At 37.8% G+C, this 12,624-nt stretch overlaps 1 protein-coding gene across 5 annotated transcripts in view; it reads left to right on the top strand.

Annotated features, from left to right (window-relative positions):
* rb1cc1 (RB1-inducible coiled-coil 1) overlaps positions 1 to 12,624 on the top strand; it is a 251,120-nt gene that overhangs the window by 189,460 nt on the left and 49,036 nt on the right. For 4 of the 5 annotated variants that reach the window (XM_070892346.1, XM_070892352.1, XM_070892380.1 and 1 more), the window contains 2 exons: positions 6,794 to 6,841; positions 11,090 to 11,148. In XM_070892346.1, the coding sequence (XP_070748447.1) occupies positions 6,794 to 6,841; positions 11,090 to 11,148 (107 nt within the window). The remainder of the gene's footprint in view (positions 1 to 6,793; positions 6,842 to 11,089; positions 11,149 to 12,624) is intronic. The other variant, XM_070892360.1, reaches the window with a different exon arrangement.

Here is a 12,624-nt window from a genome sequence, read left to right on the forward strand (position 1 = left end):
AGTCCGATTCAGGTGACTTTATAATGGGGAACAAAGAAATGGCAGACCAATTGAACAAATACTTCGGCTCTGTCTTCACAAAGGGAGACACAAATAACCTTCCGAGTGTACTAGGGGACAGTGGGTCTAGTGAAAAGTAGGAACTGAAGGAAATCCTTATTAGGCAGGAAATTGTGTAGGGGAAATTGATGGGATTGAAGGCCGATAAATCCCCGGGGCCTGATAGTCTGCATCCTAGAGTACTTAAGGAAGTGGCCCTAGAAATAGTGGATGCATTGGTGATAATTTTCCAACAGTCTATCGACTCTGGACAGGTTAGATGTGGGAAGAATGTTCCCGATGTTGGGGAAGTCCAGAACCAGGGGACACAGTCTTAAGATAAGGCGTAGGCCATTTAGGACTGAGATGAGGAGAAACTTCTTCACTCAGAGTTGTTAACCTGTGGAATTCCCTGCCGCAGAGAGTTGTTGATGCCAGTTCATTGGATATATTCAGAAGGGAGTTAGATATGGCCCTTATGGTGAAGGAGATCAAGGGGTATGGAGAGAAAGCAGGAAAGGGGTACTGAGGGAATGATCAGCCATGAATGGCGGCGCACGCCCGAAGGGCCGAATGGCCGACTCCCGCACCTATTTTCTATGTTTACCCTCTTATTCCCTGTGGTGAAGCTCTTCTAGCCTGTTTGCCTATGATGAGCACTGGGTCATATTGCCCTTGTGTGTTATCTTTATTGTCGAGGTATTATAAAGGAGTCCAGTTTTGGGAGGCTATCATAAGAAATAGGAGCAGGAGTAGGCCATTTCACCCTTCGAGCCTGCTCTGCAATTTAATAAGATCATGGCTGATCTGATCATGGACTCGGCTCCACTTCCCTGCCCGCTCCCCATAACCCTTTATTCCCTTATCGCTCAAAGATCTGTCTATCTCAGCCTGAAATATATTCAGTGACCTAGCCTCTGCAGTTCTCTGGGGCAGAGAATTCCACAGATTTACAACCCTCTGAGAAGAAATTCCTCCTCATCTCAGTTTTAAATGGGCGGTCCCTTTATTATGAGAGTATGCCCTCTAGTTTTAGTTCCCCCTATGAGTGGAAAAATCCTCTCTGCATCCACCTTGTCAAACCTCCTCATTATCTTATATGTTTCGATAAGATCACCTCATTCTTCTGAACTCCAATGAGTATAGGCCCAACCTACTCGACCAATCTTCATAAGTCAACTCCCTCATCTCCAGAATCAACCGAGTAACCTTCTCTGAACAGCCTCCAATGCAAGTATATCCTTCCTTACATACGGAGACCAAAAGTGTGCGCAGTACTCTCGGTGTGGCCTCGCTAATACCATGTAAAGTTGTAGCAGGACATCTACTTTTATACTCTATCCCCCTTGCAATAAATTGCCAACATTTCATTTCCCATCCTGATTACTTGCTGTACCAGTATTCTAACTTTGTGTTTCATGTACAAGGACCCCCAGGTTCCTCTGTACTGCAGCACTTTGCAATTTTTCTCCATTTCAATTATAATTTGCTTTTCTATTTTTCCTGCCAAAGTGGATAACCTTACATTTTCCCACATTGTACTCCATCTGCCAAATGTTTGCCCACTCACTTAGCCTGTATATATTTTGCAGATTTTTTGTGTCCTCCTCACAATTTGATTTCCCACCCATCTTTGTATCATCAGCAAACTTGACTACATTACACTCAGTCCCTTCATCCAAGTCATTAATATAGATTGTAAATAGTTGAGGCCCCAGCACTGATCCCTGCCAACTGGAAAATGACAGGTTTATCCCAACTCTGTTTTCTGTTAGTTAGTCAATCCTCTATCCATGCTAATATATTACCTCCAATCCTATGAACTTTTATCTTATGCAGTAACCTTTAACGTGGCATCTTATCGAATGCCTTCTGGAAATCCAAATGCACCATATCTACTGGTTCCCCCTTATCCATCTTGCTCGTTACATCTTCAAAGAACTCCAGCAAATTTGTCAAACATGATTTCCATTTCATAAAACCATGCTGACTGCTTGATTGAATTATGCTTTTCCAAATGTCCTGCTATTGCTTCCTTAATAATGGTCTTCAGCATTTTCCCAACAACAGATGCTAGGCTAACCGGTCTTTAGTTTCCTGCTTTCTGTTTGCCTTCTTTTTGACATAGTGGCGTTACATTCACGGTTTTCCAATCTGCTGGGACCTTCCCAGAATCCATTGAATTTTGGTAGATTATAACCAATGCATCCACTATCTCTGCAGCTACTTCTCTGAACTCTAGGATGTAAGCCATCAGGTCCCGGGGACTTGTCCGCCTTTAGTCCCATTATTTTACCAAGTGCTACTTCTTTAGTGATTGTATTAAGTTCCTCCCTCCCTATAGCCCCTTGATTATCCACAATTGGGATGTTTTTAGTGTCTTACCGTGAAGACAGATACAAAATATTTGTTCAACGTCTCTGCCATTTCCCTGTTCTCCATTATTAATTCCCCAGTCTCATCTTCCAGGGGTTCAACATTTACTTTAGCCACTCTTTTCCTTTCTATGTATCTGTAGAAACTCTTACTATCTGTTTTTATATTCCGTGCTAGTTTACTTTCATAATCTATCTTCCCCTCTTTTTTTTTGTCGTTCTTTGCTGGCTTTTAAAAGTTTCCCAATCCTCTAGCCTCCCACTCGTCTTGGCCACATTGTATGCCCTTGTTTTCAATTTGATGCCATTCCTTATGTCCTTAGTTAGCCACGGATGGTTATCCCTTTTACAGTCTTTCCTTCTCATTGGAATATATATTTGTTGCGAGAAATATCTCCTTAAATGTATACCACTGCTCATCAACCGTCCCACACTTTAATATATTTTCCCAGTCCACTTTAGCCAACTCTGCCTTCATACCTTTGTGGACTCCTTTATTTAAGCTTAGGACACTGGTTTGAGTTCCAACTTTCTCATCCTCCAACTGAATTTGAAATTCAACTATGTTATGGTCATTCATTCCTTGAGGATCCTTTACTTGGAAATCATTTATTAATCCTGTTTCATTACACAGTAATCTAAGATAGCTTGCTGCCTGGTTGGTTCCGCAATGTACTGTTCAAGGAAACAATCCCGGATACATTCTATGAACTCCTCCTCAAGGCTATCCTGGCCAGTTTGCTTTGTCCAATCAATATGAAGGTTAAAATCACCCATGATTATTGCTGTTCCTTTTTTTTACAAGTCTCCATTATTTCTTGATTTGTACTCCGTCCAACAGTGTAGCTACTGTTGGGGGGCCTGTAGACTACGCCCACCAGCAATTTTTTCCCCTTATTCCTTATCTCTACCAAAACTGATTCAACATTTTGATCTTCTGAGCTAATATTGTTTCTCATTAATGCACTGATCCCATCCATTATTGACAGACTTACCCCATCACCTTTTCCTTTCTCTCTGTCCTTCTGAATTGTCAAATAATCCTGCCTCGGTTACCTTGCATCATCATCATCATAGGCGGAATCGAGGAAGACTTGCTTCCACTCTTAGCATGGGTTCTTCGTTGGCTGTACAGTCCAATACAAGAACCACAGTCTCTGTCGCAGGTGGGACAGACAGTGGTTGAAGGAAAGGGTGGGCGGGGAATCTGGTTTGCCGCTCCTTCCGCTGCCTGCACTTGATTTCTGCATGCTCTCGGCGACGAAACTCTAGGAGCTCACCGCCCTCCCGGATGCACTTCCTCCACTTAGGCCGGTCTTTGGCCAGGGACTCCCAGGTGTCAGTGGGGATGTCGCACTTTATCAGGGAGGCTTTGAGGGTGTCCTTGCAACGTTTCTGCTGCCCACCTTTGGCTCATTTGCCGTGGACGAGTTCCGAGTAGAGCGCTTGCTTTGGGACCACGTCTCTATAATGGCTATCAGATCATAGCCATTTGTATCTATTTGTGCCGTCAACTTATCTATTTTGTTACGAATGCTGCGTGCATTCAGGTAAAGAGCTTTTAAATTTGTGTTTTTTATCATTTTTTCCTGCTTTGACCCCACTTTCTGATTCACTCTTATGTTTATACATTCTGTCCCTTCCTGTCACGCTCTGGTTTTAATTTCCCACAGTGCTACCCTGCTCTATTGCCTTCTTTTTATTCTTTGACTTTTTACATTTTCGCTCACCTGAACCCCCCACTAATTAATTTAAAGCCCTCTCTACAGCCCTAGTTATTCGATCAATGCCACCCTGATTGCTGCATTGGGCCAAAAATTGCAGCCGGCAGTGTACCTCCAGAATATGTTGCCGACCTCCAAAAAGAATATGCTTTTACCTGATGGCCCTCGTTTGTAAATTGCGATTTGACACTGTTGGCTGGAGGGCAGCATGATGGCTCAAGGATCCCAGGGATGCAGCCTGTGCGGAAGCGTACCTGAGATCACTTGGGCCTGGTCCTCTAAATAGAAAATAGATGGTCTTTCATTCATTTAAATTACTTCATTACTGCAGCCTTTAACACACTAGAATTGCGTCTCATTAAAACTTTTAATGTTCCTGAATATCATTTAAAAAAAAAAAAACATTTTTAAAGCTTTTGTTCATTTTGGATATCCTCTTACGCTGTGGAAACAGGGCCCTGCACCCGTTTCCACCAGCCGTAAAATTTCTGTACATAGGTACTGGGCAGTCCAACTCTGCGGCAGCAATTAAGTTTTCGGTGATGGACCAGATGGGCTGTCAACGCGTACGTTGACGGACCACAAATTCAGGATTTAGCGCAAACGTATGCAGAAATCCTGAACTTATGGTGGATTACAAAGGTGGTATGACGGTGTACTCTAAGTACTCCCTCATACCCATCGCAAAATCTGGGAGATTGTCTTATTGAAGGGATAATTTAATATTCAACGGTTCCGTCAGAAAAATATGATCATACAATAGTTTTAGAAATTAAAGTTGCAAACGTTTTTATGGGATTGTTGGCCATTTTGGAAATTGACGTTCTTAATGGCTATTTTAAATGTGGGCAGGTTTACCAATGTTTTCCATTCTCTTACCTAATGAAGACATAATTTTACCATGGTTGAAATCCTTGTAGATAATAAGCGAGCTGCACAATAGTAGAGTGCAATTATAACTGACCACAAGGAGACATGGCCCATAAGATTCTTTGTCTACGGGAAAGTACCTGACCTTCATTTGTCTGTTCCACATAATAGTATGCCTCATTTGAGGAATGCATCACATGGAAATTGTAGGTGGGAGCCCATTTCCGACTGCCCTGCACCATGCCATCTGTTTGCTATGCTCCATATTATCCTCTGAGTTATCCCAAATAACCAAAACCTTCCACCTTTCCCCTCCGTTTTTACGTCTCCATAAATTCTTATTTGCCTTTGCTAAATTCTTTCCCCTCCTCCCCAACTACCTCCACACCTTGTGTCTAATACTCTTTTTTTTTTGCTTCTTCTGTGGTCTTTTCATTATAATAAAACATACTTGCCTACTCAATCGGACTTTACTAGAATATTTTTTAATACATTCATATTTGTATCTGGGTATTGGAAATACAACTGCAAAGTCTTGAGCAGTATCAAAGGAGCCATTGGTGTACACATTAGCATGTTTCCTACCTTGCATATGAGAATCCACACAAGGTGTTATGAACAAAATGTAGCTGCTGTTGAAAATGAGCAGTTATTCCTCGTATGTTGGGATAGCTCTTCTGGCCAACATTTATCACTCAATCAACACAAACAAAAATTAGGTTTAGTGGTCATTCATCTTATTGCCGTTTGTGGGACCTTGTACATTTTCTGCTATGTTTGCCTATATAACAACAGACTACACTTCAAAATAATTTGTTGGCTATAAAGTGTTTTGGGATGTTCCTAGGGCATGAAAAAGACCATATATAAAAGCAAGCTCTATTCTTTCTTATATGTTTATCTTTATCTTTTTCTTTGTTTCATATTTTATTCATTGTTACCCTCTACATGCATTAGATATGAGCAATTCAGTGGTAAAAATGTTGATGCGCTTAACTTAAGCTGTTCTCTTAGCTGGAAGAATGTGTCATTTCCTTCTTTTGCTTTACATAAACTGTTCTAATCAGACAATCTTTCATTTGATTTCTCCCATCAGCAGTAATCAAGTTTATATTGCTTCTGCAAATCAGAACTGTCTGAATGTCGGGCATGTTCCTTTATTCATGCCTTTTTTGTATGGTTATTGTTTTTCATTTTTTCCACACGCCTATTTTTATCGTCCCATTTACAAATTAATCATTCTTTAAATGTATTTTATTTTCCTGTACCTTTTTTAAAAAAAAAATGCTCCTCGACTATTTCCTTTCTCAACAACCACTTGAGGTTGCATCACATTTTTCACAGCCTCCAATTGACCATTGTTGAGCTGGCATCTTCCTTTCAAAATAGAGAAGTTCCCACTGTATGCAATTTGATTAAGTATGGAAACACATTATTTCAAGGTTCTAATATTTGATCTATTTGTAATTAATATGACCTCTGATTTAAGGCACATTCCGATGCGAATGAATGAACATTGTGTAAAAAAAAAAGTCATGAGTTTCATGATGTTTTAACTGATGCTGCTGCTTTGTGCACATAAAATGAGGAGAAGGAATTGAAAAAATGTTACCAAATGTAATTTGATGAATACATCTTATCACAACCTTTTGCTGGTACCTGATGGTGGCATTTCACCTTTCCACTCAAGTACTTTTATCTTGACAACCAGTTAAATAACAATTCTAAGTTTTATGTTAAATGTGCTACCAGTTTAAAAATTGAATTTATTTTGCTTGCTTGTAGACATTACAAATGAAAGAAGAGGAGAATAAACGTTTAAATCAAAGATTGGTATGTATTCTGTTTGGGCCACAAAGCAAATAAACATTTTCATTTGGTCCAACTCATTACTGTCAGTACAATAGTTTCAGAATAAACGCTACAATGCGCTATTTTAATTCTACTGCTCTACCAGAAAACTGGAAAGGGGTGGAGGAAGTGGTGAGAAAAATAATGTTGTTACCTGCCAATTTTCAAGTGCTTCCCAATTTTTAAATTGTTTCTTTCTCCTCATAAAATGCTAGGGTCTGTTGTAAATTTCACTGCAGCAATTCTAAAATAGAAAAATTCTAATTATTTTCTGTTTGTAATGTTAGTCAACTGTGTTGTCTAAAACGCGGTTTTAATTTCTAAACAAGTGGCGCACGCTTCAACAAATGCTTTTTGCAGAGAATTTTAATCCTGAGTGTTTTAAATTGGTATTTTTTTTATGCAAGTGCCTGATTTTAGTTTTGAGGGGGAAAGAGGGGAGTTTACATGTTTAAACTTCTTTTAAGGGTGATTCTGTCATTTTGTCCTCTTCAGAATCTTTTTGCTCCAAGCCATAGGCATGTAATTACTCAAAAGTTGTTTTGGTCTCTTCGAAAATGTCCAGAAAGGGAGCTCATAAGCTCGCAAATAACTTCCAGCTTGGAAGATTTGTGCACTATTTAATGAAATAAATGAATGTAGTCCATATAAAGCTAGTGCACATTTATACAATGAAAGTAAAATAATACTGGAACAGTATATTCATTATACATTAAAATTAATTATCTTGATAGTACATTTAGATTACTAATAAATTTGGTTTCTCAAAGTATCTCAGGCTATTGAAGCCATTATTTTTATGCCTAATCACAAGTTACTATTGTGTGGCAATTATGTATTTATTTCTGCATGCTGTAATTTTAAAGCCCAAAGGAAATGAATCATTATAAGTGCTACTAAGTAACCCAAAGGCATAACTTTCCAGTGTAGCATATTTAATTCTCCTAGACATTCTGTGCTTATTTTGTCTAAACTAAAAACATAATTGTGATTACTGGTTAACTGTAGCTAGCCCTTGACTGTAAAAGCTCCTAACTCTTAGTACTATTTTAACAGGCTATGTGAGGAATGTTGCTACGAAAATAATTGGAAATAGTTGACTCTATTTGTTACCAATAACAACAAAATGGTCTATATTTCTCATTAAGAGCACTCTTCATAAGGTGCTGGTGTCAAAATAGAAGCATGGCATGGCACAACAATATTCAGAAGCTATTTTACTTGTGCAACCACTTATTTTCTTTGTGCTTTTCATATTTTTGGTGAGCACCCTTGATTACTAAATGAAACAACTTTTCAACAAAGAACTTTAAAGAATTTTCTGAGAAATTCACATTTCATGTTCCAAATGGTTCTTTTTTGACATTAACTTTAAAGAGTGCTGCATGTTGGTAGTGTCTGGCATGTTATATTACATAATGTTTATATCTCCCTTGTATGGTGTGTTTGTTCAGAATTTGTTGTTATCTGTATTTAGGATTTCCAGTTTTCTTACTTTCTATGTCAGATTTTTGACCAAATGTGGACCGTTCCATTTTTTTTTAAAAAAGAAAAATCAAAGCTTGTTGCTCTATACCTGAATCAAAAATCATTACCAACAATATGGTTCAAAAATGCATGGAGTTGAGTCTTTGACTGTTTTGTCCAAAGTCTAATGCTGATATTAACTCTTGTTTTGTAACAAAAAAAAATGTTTTACTGAACTATTTTACAAATTATGTCTCCTTAATTCATTTATGAAAATGTACAAACTTGGAGAAAACTGAAAATACCTGAAAGGAGCATGTAATGTTATTTGAAAATACTTTTGTCTGTGACTGGCAGAATTAGTATTTTCTGGTTATTTTTGGATGGATTTTGGTTTAAATTGAAATTCTTGCATATTGGAGTATTTGTTACAATGCTGTGAAAGCCACACATGTAACTCTTGTAGTGAATGGTGGCAAAGATTGATTGTAAATCAGTTTTAGGTTAGCATGTCACTTGCATATCAGATTGGAAATTAATTTATACCCAAGATTCTTAAGGCGTTTTTCCAAGAGTTGTATTTTGTTTACCAGTATGGGTAGTCAGCAGAATATTTATACATGTGAACTCTAATTTTCTGCATCCTGATTTGAATTTAATTTTCTCCTACTATAAATAAAAATGGCAAAAGGTTGGAGATACATTTTGAACTCTTGACAGACCCCAGCACTGTCCTAAGGTCCATAATTAATAATGTTGTATTGTCATGCAAAATAAATCCAATAGTTTGTACCACACAAGCAGTACTGGATTTTTGTATTTCATAGTTGATTTTGGATGAATTATTTTTATATATCGTTTTCACTGGTAGTGTTGAGTAATGTGAACATTTCAAACTTTTGTACTACAAAATGAAAAACCATAGTGAACACAGAAAATGATAAAACCTGGAATTGAACAAAACAATCTAAAATTGATTTCTATTTGCAATTGTTCAATTTTAATTTCTAAAGGAATTTCCCACTTCAATGTTGTGTCTCCTTTTGCAACCTTATGTTTGTTAATCATGAGGCAGAACAGGAAATTTGCCAATGCTCTTACTGAGCTGACCAATAGGAAGTGCACATAAGCAATCTCTGGGGAATTCATTTTTTTAAGGTTTATTTACCTTCCTTGGAGTTGGGCTCCACTCGGGTGTCTTCCATGATAGTTCTGCTGTCAAAATACATCAGAACACCAAATATTGCACTTCCTTTTTATGAAATAACATGTATAGATTTATCTCTGTCATACTTTATTTCCATGTTTTGTACTTTGAAACTACTGGTTCTGAGGCTGCCTTTTTCCATCGGTAGCATTTGTCAAAATATAATTAGCCATAAATCTTAGTGCAGTAAGTATGTGATACATATCAGTGGATGGTTTCTGGCCAAAATACAAACAAATTGCTGTAAAATTTCAACATTAACCCCCAAAACAGTTTATCTCAGATGAGAGACGTTGAGAGATAGATGTTGAGAGGGACCCTGTGAAAGAGAATGCCACCCTCCCCTCCCCTCCAGCAACTTGAGGGAAATTCTAGAAGATCCACTATCTTTTGCCCCACTTTTGTTTTTCTCTTGTTTCCAGTTGCTCCACTGTTTTCCATCAGATTTCCTCTTCCTATTTTGCTAATATGCCAGCAACTCCAATGAGTGAAAGACTCCATAAAAAAATCTGAAGAGAAAAAAAACCGGCAGAGATAAGAAATCTGAGTTACATCACAATAGTAGTGAAAGAAAGGGACAAAGGAATTTGAGTTTAAAATGTGAAACAGATGCGTATGTTTTAATGTGGGGAATTTTAGATTTAGCCACGTATTTTTTTTGAAAAATGCACATTGCAACATGTCATCAAGCTGGTTACACTTTCTAGAAAACTAATTGATCTTTGAATTTATTATTTTACTATCCACTTGACTCAGCAGTAGCACTCTTGCTTCTGAGCAAAGAGGTTGTGAGTTCAAGCATGAATACAATATCTAGGCTGATACTTCACTGCAATACTAAGGGAGTACTTGCATTGTAAGCGATGCTGTCTTTCAGATGAGCTATTAATCCAAGGTGCCATTTGCTGTTTCAGGTGGACGTAAAAGTACTATTTGAAGAGCAGGGAATTCTCCTGGTGTCCTGACCAATATTTATCTCTCTCAAATGCTACTAAAAGCAGATTAACTGGTCAATTATTGCATTGTTTATGTGGGACCTTGCTATGTGCAAATTGGCTGCCAAGTTTGCTTTCATAACAGTGACTATCCTTCAAAATAATTCATTGGCTGTAAGCATTTTGAGAGATCCTGAGGATATGAAAGGTGGTTAAAGCATTGACAGATCCCTGTAGTTAATTAAAAATGAACATTGTTTTATTAGACACTAAACAATATTTTTAGCACCGGTTGTTTATTCCAGTGAACATTGAAACTCAGTTCATGCAGGGAGTTTCTACAAGTCTTCTACAAACTATCTTTAGAATGTAGCCAACTAAATTGTAATTTAATTGTTCTAACTGATTTATTTTTATAAACTGCATATTTACTGACTTTCAGCGACCATCCATGATCTGATGATCTCATAGCATTAATTTTAAACCAAGAGAAGTATCTACTCTATTTGTGCTTTGTCATGTTAACGAAGCTTATGTACTATTACTGTTTTGGCTGCAATGTACTTTGCTAAAAGTTGTGAAATTTTCATGGGGTAATTGTTCAACCTTTTCAATTTTCAGATGTCTCAGAGCATGTCCTCTGTATCTTCCAGACATTCTGACAAAATAGCTATTCGAGAGTAAGTATTTTCCTTTTGTTCAAGTATAATATTACTCCGATATTTATTGGTATGTTTGTGTTTGTATATATACATTTCTTCACATTGTGTAGATCTGACTACTTAAGGAGAAACTGATTTGCACAACTGGTGCTAGAATACCACAGGATACTTTTAAGATTGGATTGTGTAGGTGCTAGATTTAGAAAACACTTACTTTTTTTTTGTTATTTCCTCTCCCACCCTGAAAATATTAGCCTGGATTTTGCGGTCAGCAGCAAACGAGCAGTGCTCACCGTTCATTGCACTTTCATTTGCCAGGGTTTCTGTGGGCTTTTGCACTGTAACGCGGTTATTAGAAATCTAAAACCGCGTGATGCCCACAAAGGGCATTCTGGGATCTATGTGAACAGGGCGAGCAACTGTGTATCTCCTTAACCAATCAGATTGAAGAATCCTTACTGAGGTTAAAGTATATGGTTTACTTGGGTTTATAAATTGAGGAATAAAATATAAAAGCAAGAGATCATGCCAGAACTTTATAAATCAGCTGGAGCATTGTGGACAGTTCTGCACTGCACTTCAGGAACGATGTAAAGCATTAGAAAGGGTACAGAGGAGGTTACCAGGATGAGGGAGATTGGAAAAGTTAGAATTGTTCTCCTGGGAACAGCGATGGTCAAGAGGTGACCTAATCGAGGTTTTCAAGATGTTGAGCAGTTTTGATAGAATAAATAGGAAAAAAATATTCCCTCTGGCGAGTGGATCAATAACTAGAGGTCATAGATTCAAAATCATTGAAAAAGATCTAGAAGGGAGATGATGAGAAACATTTCCACTGAGAGTTGTCAGGATCTGAAAAGGTGGTACAAGCTGATTCCATAAATAATTTAAAAAGGGAGTTGGACAGGTACATGAGGATTGAGGACTTGCAGGATTATGGACATAAAGCAGGGATAGGGGACTAATCAAGGCTGCTCTTTAAAAGAGCAGGCACAGGCATAACAGGCTGAATGGTGGCCTCCTGTGCTGTAAGTCTAATGATTCTAAGACATGCAGAGTCTGTACAAAGAATGCAAGTTATAATAGTTCATTGCCAAATCATGCACGTTATAATAGTTCATTGCCAAATCATGCACAGAAGCAAAATAAAGAGCCAATGACAGATGGGATTAAAAGAGAGTGTAAAAGAGACAGAAAGAAAAAGTTTACAAAAACAATTACAAAAAAAAATCTCCCAACTATAATTAAAAGGATTGAGATTCCACACTTGTAAAAGTTAATTTTCAGTGCCAGAGAGGGTATTTAGTAATAATTAAGACTTATCACACAATTAAACATTCACTTACATTAGAATGGATAAGCCATAACCTTTTCTACCATATTTAGTGTTGCTATCTAACATGTAAGTACCCCAACTTCATCCCATTCCATATGTTTCAATGGTGAGTTGCTAGGTAAGATACTGGTATAACGCAGCCTCTGGAGGTACAGGGC

Source organism: Pristiophorus japonicus, chromosome 1, assembly GCF_044704955.1.
Source record: "Pristiophorus japonicus isolate sPriJap1 chromosome 1, sPriJap1.hap1, whole genome shotgun sequence".
In the NCBI taxonomy this organism is placed as follows: domain Eukaryota; kingdom Metazoa; phylum Chordata; class Chondrichthyes; family Pristiophoridae; genus Pristiophorus; species Pristiophorus japonicus.